Here is a 27,656-nt window from a genome sequence, read left to right on the forward strand (position 1 = left end):
AATTTCAACACTATTTGCCCTAATAGCTCGTTCAGTTTGGTTCAGTCTTGTAAATAGTGTTACCTTAAATGGCTTAGCTCGCTGTCACGATGAAATTTGTCTACTTTAATTTGAATCTTAGTCATATTTGAAGGAACGGCAATGTTCTTTCTCCGTCATTTCTGTCAAGCTCGCCAAAATCGACTGATTCGTCTAGCTCACCTACGTGCACATGCTTTAAAGAATCTTTGTTCTGTTTTCTGGGAGTTTCTGAAAACTTGACGGGTAAGCGTGAATTAACTGCTCTAGTAAAAAGAAAACTAAGTACAAAATGGTTCAGCTATAATGCAATTTATAATAATTCAGCGGATGTATTATACAGAATGACTGCATTTCCAAACAAGAGTTTCTTAAGCTTGAGATTTTTGACTCCATCTTTCACACTTAACAGTTCAATTGGATACGTTTTCATTACATGTGCTTTGAGGAGCCCTTCAGCGAAATAATTTGCCACATATCTGAGAATTTTTGCCCTACTTTGCGGGCAAATTTGGGCAATTGATGCTCCTGATATTTGAATGTTTCTGGTACACAATAGGGCACTGTTGGATAATTTGAGTGGTCCATTAGCGGCTTTGGTGAGGATAATTTTTCCCCCTTTGTCCATACAAGAGAGGTCAATTTGAGGCTCTTTCTGACCATTAGATTTACTACCTGAGTGTGCATTGTAGCTAGAGTTGTCAATTTGAAATCGAAAATAACCGCACGTTCTTTTACCTGCCTCTAGTAAAGATGATGAGTTATAAGAGTAGTTATAACTTGCTGTAGTGCCATTAGTACTACTACTACCTACACTGCTACTAGGGCGAATCGAAATCTCAGGGGAATAAACAGCAGCACCATTTGGATTTGTTTTTGTGACGTAGTAATAAATATTGTTTGATTTTTGAAGCTGTAGGGTATTAGGGCGTGTGATGTCTTTTTGCGTTGCGCTCTCAATTTTAATGCCGTTTTCGTTGCCATTATTGATTTGACCTTTTCCGTTACTTTTCATTTGGGAAGCATCATCTTGTTTACTGTTGGGCGTATTGTCATGCTCACTTTGCCCGATGCTTTTAGAGTAGCTGGCGCTTTGAACGGAATGAGCTGTGGTATTGTTGCTTTTAAATCTGCTAGAAATGTATCCTTTTTGGGACTCTTGTAAAGTAATTGCGCTGGTTGTAGTATTATTACTATAACTACAATCGCTACCATAGAAGCCGCTATCTGGGGTGATTGTGGCGGTGGTGGTATTGGTGAATTTAGTCGGTAAGGTAAGGCTTTGAGGCGTTGTTCTGTTTTGACTATAATTCGCATTGTAGTAAGATGAGTTATGGTGCCTATGCAGTTCTTGTTGAAGGGATAAATGGGAACAATCTTTGCTGTTCGGATGAGTTATTGTGTTAGCTGGGCTTAAATCGGCAGAGCTGGTGGTTGTGGTAGTATTTGGTCTATTGCTGGGAATAAGAACGTCTTTAATCCCAATTGTATTTTGAATGAACTCTAAGCATGATGTGCTTGTGTTAGATGGTTGAGCCACTATGTGCAGTGCACTGTTGACTATTTGGCCCAATTGGCATGCAGCTAATCCAATGTTAACTTCAGCATTCTTAACAAGAACACTGCTACCTGCGATTCATTATAGTTCGGGATCAGGGTTGTTTGTTTGGACATTTTTAATACTGGTTTTAATTTGTATGATAATCATTCTTTGTATTTTGAGCAATAGACTGCTCTCAAGGTAATCAGAACTTGGAGCGTTTTTTGAGGGACGCCTTAAAGTTTGCAAAAAAATCCAGTCACCGAAAAACTCGGAATTAGAGTGTGCGCTAGCTATTTATCGGAAGCTGGTATCTTTTCGGTTGTTTCTCCCTCAGCGAACTATGTCAGTTGGTTTGCAACCCCAAAAAAGATTAATTGTCCTCTTTATAACAACTTTGCTTTGTTTTGGCAACTAATTGTTAACATTAGTAAAGTGAGGGCTTTTTTGACATCAAAATTGAAAGCTACAAAAATAAAGCGGAAAAAACCACGCATATAGCCAATAACAACAAAACTTACGATGTTGTTTTGTCATATATTTGTTAATTCCGATAATTGGCTGATTTTGTGTGTGTGTGTGTGTGTGTGTGTGTGTGTGTGTGTGTGTGTGGGGGGGGGGGGGGGGGGGGGCATAACTAACGGAACAGAAACCGATAGTTCTTGAAAATTGATAGACATGTGATACCAAGTCTCATAAGATACTCTCTCCACAATCTGAACGTGACTGAGATCAGATTATGCTTGGTTGCTGTCTTGGTGTTTATCTTTTGTCCAGTCATTGTACTAAAAACATGTTGTACAAACAAAGAGTAAACATAGACTCAGGACGACAAACATAGTCTGATGTCACTCAAGTTTGAATTAAGAAGATTCGAAATGTAGAATCATCAGTTAGAAATTTTCGTTAGAGCTTACAACAACCCTGACCCTGTGGTATTGAGAGATGGTCATAAAGGATAAACCACGCGGTGAGATAATCCAGCCCAATTATGGCTCCGTCTTTGAATGGTATGTTTTTGGGTAGCAAACAAAGGTTGTATGATTGTGTGACAGCGTAGTCGGAAAATAAATCGCATTCTCGGCAGATTCCGAAAACGTTGTCGCCCACTTCGAATTGAGTTTCGTGAGGACCCACATTTCGGACAATGCCTAAAATGCTAAGCAGCGTCACTGTAATGACCCAATTTTAAAACATGTTAAACCGATTGCCGTCAAGCTTCCTCTGTGAGTCTTCATAGTTGACAGGTTCGACATATTAGCTAACATTGTTTTGTTTTTCTTGAATTTGCCATTATGATCTTGAAAATTCAAACAGATGCTTTATTACTCGAATTGAGCGGTTTTTCATTCAAAAAGGAAAACTGGAATTACTCAATTGCGAAAATTTCATTTTATTAGAAATGAGTTATTTTCCATTCTTTTGTTCCGACCCCACTTGTGGGGGGAGGAACTATATACTCAAATGGGTTTTTTTTTCTTCAAACAATTTTGGCCTATCGGTATATTCATCGTAGAGAAATGTGAGTGGTATCATTAAAAAGCTCACCCAGCGTAGAATTCGAAATTAAAAAGATTTGTTTCAGTTTCATAATTTTTGAGGAGTTATCGAGGATTGAAGTTTTGTGTGAACGCCGCATATTTCGCATGATTTTGTTCACTTTTAGTGTAATTTTTCTTCAAATTATCAGTTTTTCAAGAAAATATAAATTCAAATTTATATTTCCAGCCACAAAATGAATCAATTTAGTGTTCCTAATAGACAAAAGGCAATAAAAGAGACCAGTTCTGGTCTCATAGTGAAGTTTACTATAAAAAATTGAATTCTATTTTAGAGCTGTTTTTATTTTGGAAAACTTTTTCTTTATTTGTTTCTTTAACTCGCCTAGAGACTAGTCAATTTTCATATCGAGGTTCCGTTAATGACAAATCTCCTTTACAGCCAAATGAATCCCAGAGAAAAAAGATTCGTTTTGAAGGAATCGCTCATGTTTTTTTTTGGCTTAGACGAGTTTTTGTAGTTTTTAATGAAATTTTGATGTTCTTTTCGACGTTTTACTATTCTTTTAGAGTCCTATGGCACACTCTTGTTGACTAAAAGTGCAAAAGGATTCGCAATGAATATAAAGTGATCCTATCTAGTGCTTCAGTTGACAGCTAATGGCTGTTAAGACTTTAAAAATAATTTTTCTAAAAAATTTTTTGATTAATTACCGATTTAAACTTATTTTTGAACCGTAAGTTAGTATCAGAAATGACAGGACCCCTTCTTTTCTGCTGCAACCAGAACTAATCAGTTAAGCGGTTTTATCTTCTAACTATTGGTTTTATGACTTCGATGCCACAAGATTTCAAAAAAACTTAAAATTTAAAAACTGTTTGGATATTTTTGTATTTTTGGTTCCTGTTGAAATCTTATCGCATTATCCTTATTTTACTAGCTCCAACTGGCTTAGAGAAGACATTCAATGAATTCAAGATGAAAGGGGATGGTTTTCAGATAAAAAGGTGATTGTTTATATGGCTTCGACACTTTCTTCTCTCACTTTTCTACTGAATTTTTTGTTTTTGCCTGTATTTGATGTTGTTTTCATAGTCAATAGTCTTATTGTGATGTCTTATTGATTACTTATGCATGACAAACATAGTTGTCCTCCCATTGAGGCGTAATGAGCGTATTTTTGGCTTGAAAGCTATTAAATTTAATGTCTGTTAAAACTTTGAAAATATTTTTTCGAAAAATTTTTTTTGAACATTAACTGATCTTAAGTTGATTTTAGTGAACTGTGATTCATTCACAGTAATGACAGGACCCCCTTACTTTCTATTGCAACCATAATTAATATGGTTAGCGGTTTCATGTTCTAACTATTGGTATCAGGAATTCCATGCAACAAGATTTCAAAAATATCGAATTTTTTGGATCTCTTCTGATTATTGGTTCCTAGTACTGATATTTCCCATTGGCTTAAAGAAGACGTTTAATAAAACATAGTTAAAGTTTTCTGTGAAAAAGTTATGGTTTAAAAGTTATGGAGTTTTTGCCTTTATTTGTTGTTCTCATAGTCAATCACTTATTGTAATGAGTTAATGATGACTTATGAATGACAAACATCCTTGTTGTCTCATTGAGGAAAAGCTTAGCGAGTTTATTGGCTTCCGTTGAAAGCTATTGAATTTAATGGCGTTGATACTACGGGTTTTCTCAATAATTTCGTGGTTTTAATTTGTTCATAATTGTTGATTTTTTCAAGACATGTTGTTAAAAAAATTTGTCAAAGAGGAATCTCCTTGCTGTTAAAAATTTAATTGAAAATAGAGAATTCTTCTCTGAAAAGTTCATTTTTCAATGTCTTCGACACTTTCTCGCTCAACTTGTTTTTGAATTTGCAGTTTTTGCCGGTTTTTTCTTTAGGTAGCTTTAAGTTGCTGAACGGTCGCATAACCTTGTAATGGAGGATTAAGTGAGCAATGTTTTCCGAAGCAGTTTGTTTAAAGCAAATAGTTTTAAAGTTAATGATAGACATTAATGATAGAACGCACATAAGCGAGCCTCCTTGTTCTAATATAATGTGTAGTAACTTCTTTATGGCTGAATTAAAAGTTTTGTTCTTTATCATTTAATTTTGATTTTGGTTGTTATCAAAAGACAAAATTTCGTAATTCTTAGTAATCGTTCTTTTTTTGTTTGCCGCAAAAATCGAATGAGTTCAAAAATTTTCTGTGAGATCGAAAGATTTCTACTTTATACTTTGTTTCTGTCTAGAAAGTTAGCAGTTTTTACGATGTAAATATTAACGAAGTACTCCAGAGGTATTTTTCAAAAACAGTAGCAAGCAATAATTTTTCTCGAACTTTTGACTTACTAAGATTTTAAAAGCTCCTGTCCAATTTAATCAGAAATTTCTAAAGAGGTGATCCACATGCACATTGCTTTTAAACCATGAACTTTTTGTTGGAGAGCTTTAAGGGCAAACAATTGTTATTATGGTTTAATGCCTTAAAATGTTTTTTGCAGTAATAACTTCATGTTTCTTTTCAGGTTGCAGTGCTATGAAGTGTTTTCGCTGACGATATACTAGTGTTGACACCATATTAAGATATGTTCTTAAGAAATGCATTATGTTTGTGAAACGGTTTCAAAAGCCCGCTATTGTTGGCCATTTAATTTGGTTTCTAAAAACGTAACTTTTTTAATGTTGCTGAAAGTTTAATATTTCGATCGAATAGATTGCTAAGTATCTTAACGGTATCGTGTGTTCCAATACTTTTTATTGCTGATTTTGGGCTTTGCTGTCCTTAGTGCTCTTTGTTTTGATGACCCACTAAATATTGACATATTTTAGTAATTGCTCTCGATCGAAGTTTGTAGCAATTATTGTAAACGTGTTGGTCCTTTTTGTTCAAGTTTTTCGCTTGACCGATTTGACTTTTCGTGTGACTTTTGCACCCTTGACTTTCCTCGTTTTGCGTGATCTCAATTTCGCTCATTCGCAATTTTAAGCAGCTGAACTCAGGTGGCGGCAGTTCATTACTAAAAGTCAAATGAAAAGTGCGCCGACGTCATTTTTCGTCAACTCTGCTATTATCACTTAATGGTCACATTTTTATGTGACCATATTGTGGCCAAAACGAAAATTTTATAGCATGAGGCGCTGAATTTATTTCTCTCCGTCCAATTGCTCTACTAATGAAGTTAGACATATACGAATGAGAGATATATGAAAACGCACATTACGGGCTTTCTTGAATCTGTTCTTGACTAAAATGCATTTGAAATCGATGTGTTTTATCACATCGAAGCGATGTTTGTTTTGGTTTTTATCAATAGAGTTGCTTAGAGCCTTATACTTATCTTTCAATACGAGTGTATTGGTTCGGTTTTTCAAAACACACTTAATCATTCTGAAAAATATGTAGAATTTCAAAATGATTGTGCCTGTAGTGTTCACAATTTTTACTTTTTTCTCAATGTAATCTCTGGCTCCGACATTTAAATTTTGCGTTACATCATAGGGAAATGCACAACTGAGTGTGTAGGTAGGTATTTGTCATTTTTTGATCAATTGGTGTCTGATTCAGACATTTTCAACGTACCTATGAATGCCAACTAGATTAGGCAGCGCGGAACCTGTCTCTTCTCCGAATTGCAATTTTAGTTCACAAAATGTTCATTAATTACTGTTTTAGTTTTTTTTACTACGCATGTGGTATATATTTCAATATTTAGAGCTTGATTTGTGTTCTAAATTTTTAATAAGTGAAAAGATAGATGGTTTTAGTAATGTGTATATGGTGGCCTCCGGCTCATCGAGCCATTGCGGCATATGCTCAAATTTACTAATTTTTTAAATTTCTTAAAATTAAGCTAATTTTACTAATATTTTCATAAATTTAAAAATTCTTGCTATTTTACTCTAAAAACAAAAAATAAGAAAATAAATTTATATATGTATATATTCTCTCTAAATATTATAAAAAAAATCTAATTCATTAATATAACCTAATTCATTTGAAGAATCTATTTCATTCATAGAACCTAAACTCACCATTACTATCTTTAATACCTTTATCATCAAATGGATCTATAGCTATTTTATATTGTTCTTTTGTTTCTAAATTATGCCTTTTGCTATCAATAGTATAATTAGTTACATATTTACTTTTACCCTCATATATAGCATTAGTATAATCTTCTAAATTAATTTGGTTTCTAATAGTAGCCTTAGTTATTCCTTTTAACTTTTTCTCTTCTTCTCGTTTAACAGTATTGTAACAATATGCTTTAGCTTTAAGGAAACAAGCTTCCATAATAGTATCATTAGGTATTTCATCTTTCATCTTACCTAATTCATTATTATGCAATTTACCTTTTATCTTATTCATTTCTTTTTCTATAGTACTATCCAATGGAACATTTATGTTTATAAATATACTATCAGTATCTGTGTAATGATAACTACAATCTAACTCTTTCTCAAAGTAATCATATATGGCTTTATACATGAATAGTTTAGCTTTTTCTAATATAACAAATCCAATATAATTAAACTTATCTAATTTAACATTACCTCTTGTTTTATGTACAGCTACTAGATCATCATCAAACTCTACAGCATATTTAAAACTAATATTTTCTACTAATTTAATATATCTATCTACATCATTAACTAACTCTACATCTTGTCTATTATATACATTTTCTATTGTTTTTCCATAAAAGGCATTATTCATTAGTTTAAAGAATACATCTCCAAATTTATCACCCTTAGCTTTAGCTTCTTTTCTTTTCTGAATATTGAACTCTATATAAGGTTTTAACCATTCACTCTTATTATATTCTAATTTTTGTTTAATTGTAATATCTTCCAATTTTAAACCATGATCTAAATACCAATCTAACATCTCTCCATCTATTACATAGTTTTCTTTATCTGTTAACTTTAGCATTAACTTCTCATTAGGTTTATATCCTTTCTTTTTATTTTCATTTTGATAATCTGTAAACTGATCAATGTTTGCTTTTGTCTTTTCAGGAAAGAATGGATATTTCTTTGTTTTCTGTCTCAACTCATCATTATACTTTATATCAATTGTATAGATGTATCCAATATTAGAGCTAGATTTTGTGTATGCCAGATCTTCACATACTCTGATCTCACCAGTAGGTAAAGGTTGTACCATAGCAGAAGCATACAATGAGTTGAAGTCTAAATACTTTAAATAATTCTCTGTCCCTGTATACTCAGGATCTATTTCTTTATTTTTACATTTTACATGACAATTACCTAATACTGAAGCTAATCCACCTCTTATGCCGTGTTGTATTGTATCATAAATATTAACTGTATTTTCTTTGTAATACTTAAGCCAAACAATAGTATATTTCAATCCACACAACCAGGTTAACCCAGGAGTAGAATATGTGTAACATGGATCTATTTCATAAAATTCTAAACACATAGCTCTAAATTTCTCAAATACATCAACTGATAACAATACATCTGTTTTAAGATATAACATCATATAATCCTTTATTGTCTCACATTTAGTTTCGTTCCAACAATCAATTGCTTGCTTATATTCTTTATCTGTAATATCACATTGTTTCAACTTAGAATAGAATGCTTCTTTAGGTGGTAGTGCTGTTTCATGTAGTTTATCTATACTATCAAACCATTCATATGGGAATATACCTTTACGTCTTTCTAACCCACATTTATTTAATGTTATACATTCTTCATTACTCAATGTCTTACTTATGGCATCTAAGCTAAGTGGATGGAAGAACCTATACATATCTAATGCTTTAGCATAACCCATATCAATACTAATATAATTCTCATCAGTTTTAGTTAATACTTTAACTCTGGTCTTCTTTGCTAGTTTAGTTATAAATAGGTGATTATCATAATTAGAAGAATTAAATGCATACATTGGTACAAAATTATTCTTAGCTTGGAGGTTACATTTATTGTGAGCATATCCTCTAAATTTACCATTTAGATGATCATGATCTCTAACAACGTCTTCACCCATTTCCTCATTACAATAATAACATCTACTATATAACGGAGTAATAGTATCTTCTTTCATTGGAATATTCATACTAAATATATCTTTAAATAATTTATTATAATAATCTACTCTTTCTACAAACCAATCAACTACTTTTTCTCCACAATAACATTCATACTTATCTTCTAAAATATCAGGATAGTCACTTCTTAAATATAATCCACAAGCAATAGGTAAGTGTTTCCCATCTTTTATTATACATTCAAAATCGTAATACATAGCAAATGGTACTCTGTTTTTATAATGGAACTTATCAAACTTTAGATATTCATCTTTATGGAATGTTCTTCTTCCAGTATTATTACACCTCTCTAAATGTTTATTTAATGCATCTTCTGTTCTAAATGATACACAACATTTTAGACATGGATAACATTTATGTTTAGTTGATTTTCTTAATAAGAATGATACGTCTTTACATAGGAAGTAATGATTATCCCAATATAATATATTACATCCTTTAGAATCATTATGATTAATTAATACAGGATTAATAGTTTTATTTTTATTTAGATTGAATACATTAAATAATACTTTATCTTTATTTAGTTCTTGTATTTTCTTTAAGTGATAATAATCATATGGAGGTGTAATCCCATTTGGTAATTTTATCTCATTAATATATTCTGGTTTATTATAATTACTAACTCTATATTGATTGTCTTTAGCAGGATGTAGATAAGCAATTAAACACCATAATAAACATTTGTTATCAGTATTCTTTATATTAAGTATATATCTACATGTGAATGGTAACTCAGTAGTACATCCACCAGTGGGATAAAACCTGTGTATATACATAGTTCTTTTGATAAATCTTTGCATACTCCATCCAGATTGATTCATCTCTTGTTCTTGCATTCTAGTCTCTAGTTCACTATTCAACATATCCAAATCATTAGGACCATTATATTGTCTAGTCATTAGTCTAAATGTGAATTCGTTTTCTTCTATTTGATTAGTAAAGCTACTTCGTAGATCATCTGTAGGTTTAGTATACTTAACTACATCAAAGGTGTTAAACTTAATATATGGATGTATATTATGCAATGACTCTAGTATGTTCAAGAATTTAGGATCTTCATGATCACTACTCGTTATTATTATTTGATTATGCTTCATGTTATGATCTAATCCTAATTCATTTACTTTCTCTCTCCACCTTCCATCAGTAAGCATTTTCTGTTTAACCTTTTCTTTATGATGATCTGATTCATTGTGTTCATTTTTATTACCATATCTAGTATTACATATACCACAATAACCTGAACTGTCTCTATCATTATTAGCAAAGCTACTTCGTAGATCATTATCTTTAGTTATTCCCGCAACATTATTCAGATGCATCTTTGTTTTAAAATGTTGTTCCACACTATATTGACTTAGACTAGTCTTGCATGTTATACAATCAAACTTATCTCCATTCTTTATTATCTCTCCATCATTTAGTCTTACATTATTCTTATGTTTTAACGTTGTCACATGATTATTATAAGCAGTATTATTATCTAGATACATGTCACAACTATCACAATACTTTATTCCCCCTAGTTCAGAATTGGTGTAACCACTTCGTGTATACTGTTCATTTATCTTTTGCTCTATATCTTCATTAGTAAGTTTTATTCCATCCTCATTAGCACTCTCAATAATTTTATTTCTATTGTATAATCGTGAATTCTTTTTATGTTTAAGTGATTGAATGTGTCTATTATAATTCTTTTGAGTTAACTCTTCATTACATTCTTCACATCGGTGAAACCGCTTCGCGGATTTAAACTTATTTGTTTTAGGCTTTTGGACATAGACAAAGTCATCAGATGAATCTCTATCTGAATCTCTATCTGAATCTTTAGATTGATCAATGAACGAACTTTGTTCGTGGTTTACCAAACTGTTTCGCAGATCAGTGAAACTGCTTCGCAGATCTAAATCTGGATGATATTTAGCCTCAGCCTCAAGCATTAGATTTTTCATATCCTCACTCCTTTGTTTTGTTTTAGCAACCTGTTTATCATGCAACTCTTTTACTTCTTCATTTACCTGATTAAACCTTCTGATTGCTTCTAAACCTTTTTCTGCTTCCCTTTTTTGTCTTTCCTTATCAGTGAAACTGCTTCGTAGATCTTCCCTTGGTTTGTTTTTGTTTTTTAACATTTGGATAGCTGTACTACTATCACTAGATTGAGTTTGTCCACCCCCAAATTGGACTTGTCCATGAGATTGGGCTCGCTCACTTACAGATTCGACTTGCTCACTAGTGGAATGAATGTAACCGGTATAATCTTGTTGATTCATTTTTATATACCAAATTTTGAAATAAGATTATTTATATATCTTTTCAATACTATAAAAATGATTAGCATCAAATGTGATAAATGTAAAAATAAGGCATGGTGTTGGTGTTGCGACGATTGTCAGAGTAAACCATTCCAATGTTATATATGTAATGAAATCATAACTTATAGAGAGAGACATGATCATTTGAGTAAGCATCATAATGATCCTAATCAATATTTAGTATGCAGAATGTGTAAAGTAAATAAGCACATCTCTCAGTATAGATTTAAACATTTCTATTGTAGGTTGTGCATATATCTCCATAGATATAGGTTTCATCATACAAAAGAAAGATTCTTAGAACATGCAAAGAAATATAATATCAACGAAGTGGTTCAACGGAGTTGTTTGGTTAACCACGAGCTTCACTCGTTTGCAAATTCACCAATCAGCGTAGCTGGTTCCCAGATTGAAGTAAAGCTATAACTAATTATAATAATTTTATTAAAGAATTAACAATTAATGATGATAGAAAGTTTATTGAAGCCGCTATTAGATTATGTAATGCATTGTGATAATTATTTTTATAAAAATGACTAAACTAGAAACACTCATAGAATTAAATAATCTAGAAAAACAAAACAGAAAGAATAGATTAGAAGATAAATTAAAACAACAAGAATATTATGGTGAAATAGAAGAGTTATTTGATCCTTTAACTAAAACAATCAGTGAAACTGCTTCGCAGATAAATGCAAACAATGAAACATGGCTAGCTCATAATGAACAAACATTAAGAGCAATAGATTGGCAAAATCAAGAGTTAGATAAACAAACTAAGATGATCGAACAAGCTGGTTTTCAGATAGGAGAAACCGCTTCTCAGATGGGTGAAACCGCTTCACGGATCCAGGAAGCTGGTTCCCAGATGGGTGAAACCGCTTCACGGATCAATGAAAACACTTCTAAGATTAATGAAACGTTAAAGGGGACCACAGAGGAAACTCAAGAAATAGCACCAGTTTTTGTTGATACAAAGATAGCCAAGAATCTTCATAAAATGGGTACTCAAACTAATCCTCAATTAAAATTAAATCTTGTAGATTTGCCTACCAGAAGATACAAAATGAATGGTGTTGATATAACCCTAGAGCAGGGTGCATTTTTAGTTAGGGATAATATATACGAATTCTCAGAAGGATTTATTGAATTTCTCACTAACCCAAATGTAACATATAACGATGATATCGAAGAAGACGAAAACAAAATTAAAAGGTTTTTAAAGGATATTAGATATGATTTAGGAAAAGGGGATAAGAAAAGCGCTAGATATAGAACAATAAAACGTATAATGGAAGTAAGAGATGATGTATATGGTAGGGGACTAAATAGCAACCCAAATAGTTTAGTAGAAAGACTAGAATTATTAATACTAGAAACAAAAGCTGGTCATGACGGATTATATGATGAAATGCTAGATATATCTAAGCAACTATTATCTATGAATATTATTAATCAAGAACAACTAGATAATTTTGTTTTTAACTATGGTAAATAAAGGGTAAACCTGACTACACGCATAATGATGGATAAAAAACAACAACTCCTAGCTAAAGAAGTATTCAACCCCCAAATAACAAAGTTTAGACGAGAAAGAATAATACCATTATATAAAGATGAAACATGGTCAGCTGATTTAATTGATAAGTCATCTCTAAGTAAATACAATAATAATTATAAGTTTATATTAACAGTTATAGATATATTCACAAAATATGCATGGGCTATTCCATTAAAGAATAAATCTGGTTTATCTATAACTAATGGCTTTAAATTAATATTAGTCGAAAATCCACAAGGTGGCTCTGAAAGTCGAAAACCAGAAAAGTTATGGGTAGATAGAGGTAGTGAGTTTTACAATAAAACATTTAAATCTTTACTTAAAGAACATGAAACAGAACTATATTCTACTTATAGTGATTTAAAGGCTGTATTCATAGAGAGATTCAATAGAACATTATTACACATAATAAATAAACCAATGTTCATCAATGGTGATGGTAATTGGGTGAATATATTAAATGATGCAGTCTTAACATATAACAATAACATCCATTCAACAATTAATATGACACCTGTTGATGCTTCTAATAATCCTGATAAGGTTAAATACACTTTTAATTTTAAGAATATTAAGCCAAAATTTAAAGTTGGTGATTATGTTAGAAACGCAGATAAACGTAATATCTTCTCTAAAGGTTACACTTCTAATTGGAATAGAGAACTATTTAAAGTTAATGAAGTTCTAAAAACACAACCACCAACATATAAAATAGAAGATATTAATGGAGAGATAATAGAAGGTAAATATTACGAACAGGAATTATTAAAATCCGAGTTTGACTTTGAATCTAATAATAAAGTTTTAGAATCATTAAATATAGATATTTCTTAATATAAATAATGACAAGAAATAGATTCAATCAAGCTAAACATAAATCAACATCAACAAACAACTTAACACTAAGTAAGGCTCGTGGGTTATTCCTAGAAGATAATGATAATATTGATATGAAGGATACCTATAAAATTACAAATGTTCATCCTCCAATAGATGAAAAGGATGTTGTTAATAAAGAGTATTGTGACAATAACTTAATATCCTCTTCTAATAAAATTGATATTTTAAGTAGAAACATAACTGAACTAAGAAAAGGTGAATTTGATAAAGTTACAACTAAAATATTACAGCTAAATGAAATACAAGTTAATGAAAATTTAATTAAAGAATTCATTAAATCGGCAAATGAAGTCACAAATGTTGTTAACTTTTGTAATAAAGTTGCTGCTGATACTATCTCTAAATATAATCAATTAAAACAAGAGATTGATAATAATCAGTTTAATCAAAATATTACTAACATACATTTAGATGATATGTTTACCAATGGTCTAAGGGAAATGAAAGAATACAATAAATCTCTTAGAGGTGTTATAGTACAATATATAATTTGTATACTTTTACGAAGTAAGTTACTTGATAATAAAGAGCAAGACAGACTTGAGATGCATTATGCATTTAAACAAGAAGATATAACTAAAGAAATAGAAAGTTTTTTTACTAATGAAAATAAGCGAAGCTATGACGACGTCCATGAGCAATCCAACAGCACCGAGTGAGAACTTATTATATCCCAACTTGTCAACTGTCAATGAACAATACATCAATGACAAAATCCTAGCCAATAATAAATTTAATAATAATATTAACATTATAAAAGATATTAGAAATTATTATGAAACTGAAACTAATAATTATAATAGGAAGTTAAGTAGATATAAAAATTATATTAACGTAGCTGAGATAACAGAAATACTATTATCATCAATTGCAACAACAGCAACAACAACATCAGTTGCATTAACAGGTATAGGATTACCTTATTCTATACCCACAGCCTTTGCTACAGCAACAGTTTGTGGTTCATTATCAAAAACAATTAATACTAAAATAAGAAATAAAATTGTAAAATATTCACAAATGTATATTCTAGCTAAACAGTTTAGTGATAAATTTAATAAACTATATACTAAATCAATGAATGATAATAAAATAGATAATGATGAATATAATGAATTAGTCAAGGTATATGAGGATTATAAGAAGAACAAGAAAAATAAATTAAGTGTTTTTTTAAACTAAAGTTATTAGTGTTTAGTAATAACAATGTCTTTAGTAATAATAATATTAGTATAAATATTTACCGATAATCGTAATCATAAACATAAACATAAATATAATCATAATCAAATAATTATCTTTTCTTTGTACCTAAGTATAAACCTCTTCCTTTTTGTACTACCTTTATACCTTCACCAGTAGTTGCAAATTTAATTAAATCAGGTGTGGCTGATAAAGCAGCTCTAGGGTTTCTAGATGCAGCTGCAGTACCTATTTTACTTGCTATTTCTAATGCTCTTATTGGATTATTAGCAACTTTCTTTCCAAAATTAACTGTAGCTCTACCAACACTTTTAAAGAAATCTTTCAATCCCTCTGCTTCTATTGTTGCATCAGATACTGTCATTGATTTATTTCTATTACACTTAACACAATTACCTTTTAACATCTTAGTTCCTTTGGCTGAGATAACTCCTCTTATGTTATTTGTGCCACTATAATGTCTGCCACCAACACAATATGAATTGGTTTTGAACTTATTTAAAAGACTCATTTCTATATATAAAAAATAATGGAAGTTAAAAAGTATAATCCTTTTGTTGTTATTAAACCCAAGCCCAAGGTTAGACCTAAGTCCAAGATTAAGCTTGAAGCTGGAGGCTTGGCTCTAGAGAATAAAAAGAAATTAGACATTATTTATGCTAAAGGTTTTGTTAATACTAATAAGAAATAGTTGGGTGTTAACAAGAGTAACAAGAGTAACAATTAGAGCTGACTAGCTATAAATATAAGTATAAGTATATGGTTATAAATAAGTATAAGTATATAATTATAACAATAACTATATTATACTATAATTATAATTATCGCTAGAGTTATATCTAAAATAATAATTATCGCTAGAGTTACATCTAAAATTGAAATTATCGCTAGAGTTATATCTAAAATTATAATTATAATTAAGACTTAAATTATATCTATGATATTATGTCTACCATCTTATTACCATCACTATTCACACTAATAACCTTTCTAGTTAATACTAATGCATGACATATAACATCTGCAACTGCAGCACTAAATTTAAAATTAAGTTGTATTGGTTGTGGACCTATATGATCCCTTTGATATCTAGTATCGAATACATATATTCTATAATTACTTTTGAATGTTCTATGATTTATATATGGTTTTATATTATGTGGTAGCCCATTATAATCTTTATTAAAGCTAATAATCTCTTTAAAAGCCTCATTATAATTATTGGTTCCATAATTAATATTCATTCTATCCTCAGGATAAAACTCACTACCAATCTTACAATAACATTCAGTAACATTCATTGCATCAAATGTACTTGCATCATGAGTTTGCTCATTAACATTATTATTTTCAAAACCAACTATAATATATTGTGGTCTTTCCATACCACTTTCCATACCTAGATCAAACAAGAAGTTAGTAGCATTGGGCACATTCTTATAAAATGTTTTCCTTTCATAATAACCAAAGTCTACATTATTCTTTTTATTTAATCCTTTCTGCACAATAATTCTATTATCATTACTAGGATCAATACTAGGCACACACCATGATATATCTCTAATTTCTATATTACCATCATTAGCAACTGCACCAGGATTAGCATTAACTCTATATAGAGCTCTATCATTATTGTTTCTTTTTAATAATAGTTTAAATCCTAAACCATATATAATCTTTTCTAAATCATTTATAAAACCAAACAGATCTCTCATCTTAATCATCATATACATATGACCTCGTTCTGCAGCAATATGGTCACCTTTAAGTTGACTATCTCTATTATCTATATTTCTAACAAAACCACTCTCATATTCATCATCAGTACTAGTTAATAACTTATACATCAATAGATTAGGATGACAATGATCTATATATTCAATAGTCCTACCACCACTAGTTTCAAGCTTAATTGAACTAAACAATGCCATCATACCATAATTAACTAATCTGATATTAGCATCATTAGCAAATACACCACCAGCATCATTTGATACAACAAACTCTATCTCTAGATATGAATCACGCAAATTTAAGTGATTCTCTTCTCTATTGAGTATGATATTAATGTTAGTATTAACCGTATTCATTGTTGCTAGATTATTAGGTTTATATTTTATAATCTTACTTTTATGTATATCATCATTATAACCATAAGTTGTATCCAAATTAAAATCCATTTTTATAAGATAAAAAATGACTGATCTACGACGCGGTTTCACCGATAGTTTAATGTTAAGAGAACTACAAAATATACACGAAGCTTTAACAAAAACTAAAGAAGAGCATACACTTAACTTTAGAATGATAAAGCCAACAGAAAAGTTTAACTTTAGCAAACCTATACTTAATACAACAAAATTAGGTTTAATTAGATTATCTGTTTATAATTCGGTGTTTAATGTGAATAGGAAAAATAATCAATTCTTATATGCTAGGACTGTTATAGAAGATGATGAAACTTTACCTCGGGCTCTTAGCTCTGACCCTAACCTTAATCCTATCTCTACCTCAAGCCCAAACATTACATCTATACTTAATTATAATTATAAAGGAATCCCATTGCTATATTCAACTATTACACCGGGAGCATATGAGTTAACTGACATAGCAGAATTAATAAAAGAAGAAACTGATGGTAATGTTATAATAGAACCTGATAAGAATACGATGAAATGTTTAATGGAAATAAAAGAAGGAGCACTCAGCTTTGATATAGAAAACTCACTAGCCTCATTACTAGGATTTAGAAAAATAATTTATAAAAAAGGTAGATATAAATCTCAGAAAATTATTGATATTATGGGTTTTAGTAATATTAACATTCATTGTAATATTATATCTGGCGTTAAAGATAATGGTAAGGATACAGACATACTATATACTTTTAATCTAACTGAACCACCAGGTTACTTGATAAATATTATACCAACTAATATCTTATATCAAAATGTAACTAAAGATAGAATAGAATATATAGAATTTCATATTAAAGATGAGCATGGAAGACCTATAGACTTTAATGGTGATGTATTAAGTTTTACTCTACATCTAATTTAGTCTTTATCTTTATCTTTACCTTAATCTTTGACTTAACTTAAACTAAACTACAAAACTCTCCGATCCCAATTAATTCTTAGTTTACCATTAATATTTTTATTTTTAGTTATATCAATGACAATATAATTATACGGTTCTTTCCATACCTTATTACATATATTAGCAAAATCATTATAACTAAGTTCCACATTATTAAAGAAATCTTGATATATAGATATGAGGGCTTTACCTCTCTGTTCAAATAAAATAAATAGATTACAGTTCTCTCTAACACTCTGCCTATCCAGAGAGAACAGGTTTTGATTAAGATATATCATATTACAATTATTATGTCTACCCCTACAAAAGTATTCATTAATAATTGGTTCTTTGGCTCTAACATCATCAAATATCATTAGTTTCTTTAAGTCTTTGGGTAGTTTATCGGGAGATGGTAAATCTTTTATATCTTTAATGAATTCAACATCCGCGAAGCGGGTTCCCCGATCTGCTTTTGGGTTTATTCTTTCTATACCATGGTACTGATCACCAGTAGGTCCAATGATGTATAGCTTATCAAAATATATACTAGCTAGAATTAGTTTTTTTAATAAGAATGTCTTACCACATTCACTAGGACCTGATATTATACATCTAAAATTATCTGGGAATGCGGCTTCAGTAATTATATCATCATCATTTAGCCATGAATATAGATCATCATTTATGTTTACAGATATCGGTGAATTTGCAAACGAGCTTCGCTCGTGGTTAACCAAACAACTCTGTTGAACCGCTTCACGGATATTATTAGTAGGGGTATTATTGTTAGGTTTACCCTTTTGATGTTTTTCATCCAATAGATATATATAATTGTCTCTATCATCATTATCATTATCTTTATCATTAACATTATCATTAACATTATCATTATCATTATCACTAACATTAACATTATCATTAACATTTTCATTAACATTATCATTATCATTAACATTATCATTAACATTATCATTAACATTATCATTATCATTATCATTAACATTATCATTGTCATTAATAATATCATTAACACTATCATTAACACTATCATTAACATTATCATTAACATTATCAATATTAGCAAAACTACTTCGTAGATCATTAACATTATCATTAACATTATCATTAACATTATCCTTATCTCTATCACCACCTCTACTACAACTTAAACAAAAACACTCATTATACATTCCTGGATATTTACATTGATTAACTAGAATATTCAAAGCAGAGTTAATTCTAAATCCTCTATCAATAAGATAGATCATGTATAAACAATAAGCCCCACAATAAGATTCATCATATTGTTGTATTCTTTCATCAGAGCCTAGATCAACATATTCTTCTAAAAATAGTGGTGGCGTCTCAACACCAAAACTATCAAAGTAATACACTGGACCACCTTCTCTTCTTATAACTAAAACCCAATGTGTACCTTCAGTTGGATGTAAATTTACAATAATGTTGGAGTTGGGTTCACTTACGTTATTTGGAGTTTGATCTCTCAATACAATTTCAATTGGTGTTAGACTTATATCTTTACCTATATCTTTTATTCTGATATCACTCATAGCACTATTATCAATATTAAATTTATTATTGAATTCCTCAAAAGTTAGGATAAGCATTTTCTTATAAATATTATTAATATTTAATTATGACTATAATTATGATTTTTTTTGATTATAACTCTAATTATGGCTATAATTATAGCTATAATTATAGGTTTAATTATATCTATATTTATCTATGTTTTCATTTATAAAAATGGAGACGAGTAGTGTGATTATAGTTATTATTTTATTAATTATATTTTGTTTTATAGTATATGATTCAATACCGAGTAAATATGCAAAACTAGAAGAAAGCTTTGGTGGATTTATGAATAGGAGTCTAGTTAGATTTGAATATGAAAAGTCACCATTACACACTATTGTCTATGGTGGAACTGGTACGGGTAAAACATATTTTGTTAGACAATACTTAAAATTATACTCAGTCCAAAATCAAAATCAAGATCAAGATCAAAATCAAGATCAAAATCAAGATCAAAATCAAGATCAAAATCAGGATCAAGATCAAAATCAAAATCAAGATCTGGGAACCAGTTATATTGATCAAAATCAAAATCAAAATCAAGATCAAAATCAAAATCTGCGAAGCAGTTTCACTGATCAACCAAAAAGTATAGTTATAGTGTGTAAAGATGACAGAGATTGGATAAATCCTGAGACTAGTAAGTTTTATACTGGATTTAATAAATGTGATATGAATATGATCACAAAAAAGAATATGCATAAATTTAAAAATTGTGTAATAGTACTTGATGATATGGGTGATAAGTTAAATAAGGATATAGACTATTATTTTACTGAAGGTAGACATCATAATATTCAAATGATTGTAATGTGTCATAAACCAGCTCAAATAAATAATACAGCAAGAATGAGTTGTGATACTATTTATTTAACAACTTATAATGGACCTGATCTATTTAAAAACTTTAATGAGATATATAAATGTGAACATGACTTTAGTAAAATAATTAATGAGTTAAATAGTAACCATTATAATCGTACAGACGGAATGTCAGATGAACTTCGTTATGGTATAATTAAATATAATAAGAAAGAAAATACTTTTCTTATTATTAATAGTAATAGAACAATGATATATGATTCAAGAGTTGGTTTCCTTGATTTAAAAGCTCTCAGTTTAAAAGATGAGTTAGGAAGAGAAGATATAAATAAACTTATAGCATATATGAAACCACTCATGATAAATGCAACAGATAGAAATACTATTAGTCATGATAATTATCAGTTTTATTTTAATAAACTTCTTACATTAAAAGGTATTAAAATACAGAATGATGTTTTAACTCAGGAAGTGGTTAAAGCAAATGGTTTTAGATTATTATCAACTATTTTAGGTATTGCAAGTTCGGGTTTAATGGTATATAATTTCTTTTATCCTGATTCATCAGTAAGAAATGCTGGACATGCAGCAACTGCAGCAAGTACTATGTTGAATAGAACAAATACATTATTGAACTATGGATTTGGTAGAGAACAAGATCAAGATCTGGAACATGAAAGGGAATATGAACATAATGCCATACAAGAATACACAAATAAATATACCGGAATCTTAAATAAAGAAGGACGAAAGAATTTAAACAGTCTATATGCAAGTAATGAAGAATTTAGAAATGAAATTATAAATTATATTAAAGATAAAAAAGAATTAGACCTTGAAGCAATTTTAGATAAAAGATATAAGACTAATACACTCAATGTTATTGGAAAGAATTATTTAGAAGATTGTGTCAAATCTAAAGATAATACTAAAGATATAATTGAGATATTGGGTAAATATGTTGGGACTGTATAAGGACCTTTGGTCTTGTTACAATAATAGATATTTACCTATTATAAATGGTTTTAAAATGTTTAGAGTGTAACTATAAATGTGGAAACATTGCTTGTTTAAAATTTCATTACGAATCATGTCATAAAGATAAAATTGATAAATGTATATGTGGTAATATAACAATAAGTGGTATTTGTGCTAATGGTTTTACTCCATGGGGTTGTTCTTTAAAAAACGAATCTAGCTCTAGTTCTGGTTTTGGTTTTGATTCTAACATTAGTTCTAACACTAGTTCTAACACTAGTTCTAACACTAACACTAGTTCAAGCTCTAACACTAGTTCTAACTCTAACTCTAACTCTAACTCTAAATCTAACATTAGTTCTAACACTGATTCTAGTTCTAACACTAGCTCTAACACTGATTCTAGTTCTAACACTGATTCTAGTTCTAACACTAGTTCTAGTTCTAATAATAGTTCTAGTTATAACTCTAGTTCTAACCCTAACTCTAAATCAGAAGTATTAGTCAGAGAACAGACTCTGTCTGTGGTAAACCCAGCTGTGCCAATTATGGTTACACCAATGGTGAAACATCTGCGAAGCAGTTCCACTGATGGACAAAGTCCTATCCATGAAGTGGTTACACCAATCCATGAAGTGGTTACACCAATCCATGAAGTGGTTACACCAATCCATGAAGTGGTTACACCAATCCATGAAGTGGTTACACCAATCCATGAAGTGGTTACACCAATCCATGAAGTGGTTACACCAATAAGAAATTGTAATAAATGTAATCAAACAAAACCACTAACTGATTTTGATGATAGTAAGTATACATGTAGAAAATGTACTTCAACTAAAGTTAATTGTCCATATTGTGCTTCTATTGTGAGATATGATGGGATACGAGCACATGTAAAGAAACAACACCCAGGTGTAGAATTAACTAAAGGATTTAGTAGAAATCTAACTGAAAAACAAAGTTCTAGAAATGAAAGTACTTTAGCCATTAGAGAAAATGAAGAAGGTTGTTCATGTAAATATTATGATTTTGTATTATTTCTTATTAATAATGGAATAAATATAGAAAAAGTAAAAGAAAATATAAATTTATTGAAAAGTATAGATAATTTGAAATAAAAGTATAAAAATTTATAAAAAGAGGGAATCACTCCTTAAGAGTGAAAAGAGCGATATTTTCTACTGGGGGATCACTCCGAATAAGAGTGAATCGCTCTTAAAGAATGAATTGTTAATTTTGCTTTAAATTTTTTTATTTTTATCTTATTTGTAATTTTAATTTATTTCTGATTGATTTTTGATCGAATATAGGGAGAATGTATAGTAGTGGATAAAACAGGGAAATCAAACACTAGCAAAATCTGTTTCGTTTTCTAAGAAGAGAAAAAGTTAAAAGGAATAACTAAGGCTACTATTAGAAACCAAATTAATTTAGAAGATTATACTAATGCTATATATGAGGGTAAAAGTAAATATGTAACTAATTATACTATTGATAGCAAAAGGCATAATTTAGAAACAAAAGAACAATATAAAATAGCTATAGATCCATTTGATGATAAAGGTATTAAAGATAGTAATGGTGAGTTTAGGTTCTATGAATGAAATAGATTCTTCAAATGAATTAGGTTATATTAATGAATTAGATTTTTTTTATAATATTTAGAGAGAATATATACATATATAAATTTATTTTCTTATTTTTTGTTTTTAGAGTAAAATAGCAAGAATTTTTAAATTTATGAAAATATTAGTAAAATTAGCTTAATTTTAAGAAATTTAAAAAATTAGTAAATTTGAGCATATGCCGCAATGGCTCGATGAGCCGGAGGCCACCATATACACATTACTGGTTTTGTTCTAATATATTTGGTGAAAACCAATTTGCTGAGGCGACATGTTGACTTAGCAGTACCTGAAATACTGTAATAGTTGCTATCGACTGAATCTGAATTTGAATCATCTGAATTTGAAGTGAAGTGGGTAGACGAGACACTGATTGCTCTCAATTCTACGTCAACATCGCTGTTTCTTATCACTGGCTTTGCTTCCGGATTCAGGAAGGAAGTTTCCTTCCTATCAAACAGGCAGGGCATCTTTTGTTTACTAGTCTTCATGATATACGAATTGTATTGTGAGGCTGCTTTTGGAATACGATTTAAACATAGAAAGGCTGAACTATATGGTAATAGTTTTTATTGCGTTGCGGGAATATTTGATTATCTTAACCAAGCCAGCTGTTAAATAATAGCAAAAAGCTTTTATCATCATTGAAAGTTGACATTAATAGAAATTTGTGCGTTCGTATAATATTATCCATTTGTCTGTTTTATAAATCGTTATCCGAATAAACTGCGTTCATTGACGTTATGTCTTAGATTCTTGAAATTGAACATAAAAACTGAACTTGAGTCTTAATTGTGTTGAAATGGAGAATTTTAAACTGCCATTTTTTTCGTTGGGCAAAAAGGGGAAAGGCTCACTTGTGACTGTGGTACGGTTTACGCTAATGTTCTTCTTCGAAGGAATGAAACTTGTCAAAACAATGCCAGAGTTTAAAAATGAAAGAAACGGAGAATGTGAGGAAGATTTCGATTTTTTTTGTTTACAAACAGTTTCCAAAGTTTGCAAAAAGACTGGGCGAAAAATCAAAATCAACTAGAGTTTGGAGAGGAGGAATTTTGGTTAATTTTCTTATACAATCTGTTATTGTACAGTTTTTACATTGGAGTATTAGAACCTGTAAGGAATCTGTAATTTAAATTTGTCAAAAATAAACAAACCTTTAAAACTTTTTTCCCCATTTTTCGCTTCGCCCATTTTGTTTGCTCATAACAAGCAGACCAGACGCTTGACGTCATTCTGATAATTTATTGCATTGCTTTCAATGTTTGAATTAGCTTTTTAAGAAGTCTTTTAAGACATATTTAGCTTTTTTAGAATTAGCTTTTTAAGAATGAGTTTTTAAGAAGTTTTTTGAAAACAAGCAGTAGCTGTCCTTATTAACTTTACTTTTGATGCTGTCAATCCTGTAACGTCACACGTTCGTACTTTCTTGCCCAGGATTTTATAGTTTGATATCAGATTTAACCAGATTTGAGTCTGGTTAAATCTAATAACGCTGAATTGCTTCATTTACGGAAAGGTGGATGATGGAATTAATGACACAATAGAAAAAGTGTCATTTTGGATGGAATCAAAGAAGTTAGCAAAAAATAAAAAATGCAAGGCTATAAGTTTTGGTGGTACTAATGAGTCACACGAAATAAAATTCATGATTATAACCTCGAATTTGTCGACATCATAAAGTATTTGGGTGTATACATAGATTGTAAACTGAGCTTCAAATCGCACATTGAGAAAATAGTTAGTCGGATGAATTCGTTAACAGCGGCGATCTATCAGTATAAAAACTTCTTTAAAAGACACAGACTAGTGTGATTATACAAAGTTTACGTTCAACCAGTATTACAGTACGGGGTTTTCCATTCAGTATGGAGTGGCCAATAAAAGCGATCTTCAAAAATTAGAGTGGCGGCAAAGCAAAATTTTTCGTTTGTTATTTTCAGCTATGAGACTGCAAAGCATTGACGAACTGCGATGTAAACACATTGTTTTCTGTTAAAGAGTTACACATATATTAACTGATAAAATTAATGTCAAGAGTTCTCCGCCATGAACATTCAAGCAAATTATTAAGCAACTCATTTCCTGAATTAATTGGAGAATATCCAAGTAAATGAAAGAACTCATCTAAAACAAAGTTGTTGCAAACGAAGTAAAGAAACAAGTCATTCATAAATAGATTAAGACGCATATATAATGTTTTAACTCAAATGGATGAAAGTATTGTTCAGAAACTCGGCTCATTTAATGCACAGGATTTAAAACACTTTTTACATTGTTTTAGAGACTCATTTATTATAGACAACAGATTTTTTGTTAACCTATTCTGGTAAGGAGTAAGATTCTGGGGCTAATGCTTTTACTTGAATGTTTATCGATCTGCATTTTTTAAATATAAATTTGGTGTTCTTATTAGATTTTTTCTAAAGGTTCATTAGAAAAGTTTTACCAGGGTAAAATGTGATTTGAGAGGGTTTCAATTACCAAATAAGTAGACTTTGAGAAGAAGTAATAGGCATCACTTGACAGGTCTAGTGACCTTTTGATGTCCTTTCGAGTTTTGTTTTGTTGTTTGTAAATTTATAAATGCAAGCAATGGAACAAACTCGAGAACTAATTTATTATTATTATTATCAAAATTTTTGAAGTTGTAAAAATGAAATAGGAGCGGAAGATCAGTATTATGAAATTCTGGAATTTTTTGTCTATAACTGTTTAAAGAGCATCAGGCCATTTTTATTGATCTGTTTTCTGTATAATTGTTTTCTGAATTTTGTGAGAAATAATTAACGCAATAGAAAATTGTTTATAAATTGCCAAAAATAAATGTTTAGAAAAGTTTAGGTTTGATTATCAATTCTTTTCTAGCAGCATCGTCTTATTTCATAAAAACCCTAGTAATTGTTATCAGTAATATTTCCTCTGATTCTATGGCTTTTCAATACACAGAGAAAATAAAAAGTAATTAAAAATCTTTAGTCAAAGGATGCGACATTATCTCTGTCAAAATCTAACTCTGATTATGAAAAATTTGAGGGAGCAATTTTCCATTCAGTGTTTTTTTCCTAGAAGAAGCTGCATGAATTACTGTAAAAATGTGCTGCTATTTGCAGATCAAAATATGCGTGGGTCTCTAATTGTTGCATATGCTGATAAATGCTGTAGAATCTTTTTTTTACTATTAGAACATTGATTAATCAGGTCAGAGGACGTGTTGATGACCTGGCTGGTAGCTGTTTTTTCATCAGATCTATTTTACTGCAGGGAAATGTTACTGCGTTTCTAAATCTCTACACCTATGTTTACAGTCCCTTTACTGACATCAATTTATAAAAAACTATCTTTTGCTATCTTTCTAATGTTTCGCAGAGAGGAATTGCACCCGGAATCGAAAATTTTCTTGTAAAGTTTTTGGTAGAGTTGTGTTTTGACAGGAACAAAGTTTTTGAACGTTTGGTTCTTCGTAAGTTTTCTGCTTTACTACAACTTTGCTTTTGAGATTGGAGGCTGTTATTATTACGGTTTTTTACTCCAAATTGAAAGAATTCGAAAAATGAAGCCTTCTATATTTTTCAAAAGAAGTTATAATGTCAAGGACGTTTTCCTATTTCTGTAGCTTGATACAAAAACCTGTAGTTCTGTTCTGTAAAGGCTTATTGCTTTGATAAAGAAATTTTTTAGGTGTTTTGTAATTTTTGCGTACTTTCATTTTTATTTGGTCGATATTTGTTAATATTCGTTTTCTTGTATGCTTTTAACTTTTAGCATGGGATTATCAATTCGTTCATCAGTATGTATTTTCATAAAGTGCATTACTTCGCTCTGTAATTTGTCTGAAAAAGCTCAAATCATTAGTCCAAAATTTATGGAAATCAAGTCATATGATATGAAACCCTGCCGTGAAAGAACTCGTTTTGCAGTGATCGTCTCATCAGCACTACTTGCTAAACTGGGTGTTGGGGTTGGCGTGAAGCACTTCCGATTTGTAGAAATAGGCGAATCGTCAGAAGCGAGTGGAATTGTGTAACTACGACATAACTCCTCAGCTGAACTCGTTTCGGAATCAAAGTTGCTCGGCGAATGTCCATTGTATAGTAAGTTTGGATATTTTTCTTCGTTTTTTGATGTAACAGATTCCGAATTCATTTCTTTTGATGTTTTGTGCTAAGTTTTGTAACGGTTATTTATTCAATTGTTTTGTTTTGTATATAATAGAGCTCAGTATGTCTGATGCTACTTTGTGGCGGCTTATAGACTGTAGCTTGAATAACAATTTAACGCATGCGTTTGCGCGTGAATGGTTATTGCGTTAAGTTTTTTAGCGGTTCGGTTTGTAAAATATTTCTGTTTTATCCTGGACGCCTCTTAGCTTAAGTTTGGCCGTGAGTATTTGTAACACTTGTGCCTATGGA

General features: G+C 30.4%; 1 protein-coding gene across 1 annotated transcript; it reads right to left on the reverse strand.

Annotated features, from left to right (window-relative positions):
* Nucleotides 1-27,642, reverse strand: LOC142336062 (uncharacterized). The gene is made up of 4 exons (XM_075384563.1): nucleotides 27,143-27,642; nucleotides 23,534-23,694; nucleotides 2,488-2,709; nucleotides 1-1,647 (listed from the first exon to the last, which is right to left on the reverse strand). The coding sequence occupies exons 1-4, from the start codon at nucleotides 27,388-27,390 to the stop codon at nucleotides 332-334; spliced, it is 1,947 nt and encodes a 648-aa protein (XP_075240678.1). The 5' UTR covers nucleotides 27,391-27,642; the 3' UTR covers nucleotides 1-331.
* Nucleotides 27,643-27,656: the final 14 nt, after the last annotated feature.

The sequence above is a fragment of the Convolutriloba macropyga genome, chromosome 3, assembly GCF_964194025.1.
Source record: "Convolutriloba macropyga chromosome 3, txConMacr16.3, whole genome shotgun sequence".
Classification (NCBI taxonomy): domain Eukaryota; kingdom Metazoa; phylum Xenacoelomorpha; order Acoela; family Convolutidae; genus Convolutriloba; species Convolutriloba macropyga.

Coding starts and splice junctions, on each gene's coding strand:
- LOC142336062 (XM_075384563.1), bottom strand. CDS start 27,390: ATGAATTCGGAATCTGTTACATCAAAAAACGAAGAAAAATATCCAAAC. Junction 23,695..27,142: donor GCAAAACGAGTTCTTTCACG/GCAGGGTTTCAT, acceptor CCTGTTTGATAG/GAAGGAAACTTCCTTCCTGA. Junction 2,710..23,533: donor CAACTATTACAGTATTTCAG/GTACTGCTAAGT, acceptor TTAGCATTTTAG/GCATTGTCCGAAATGTGGGT.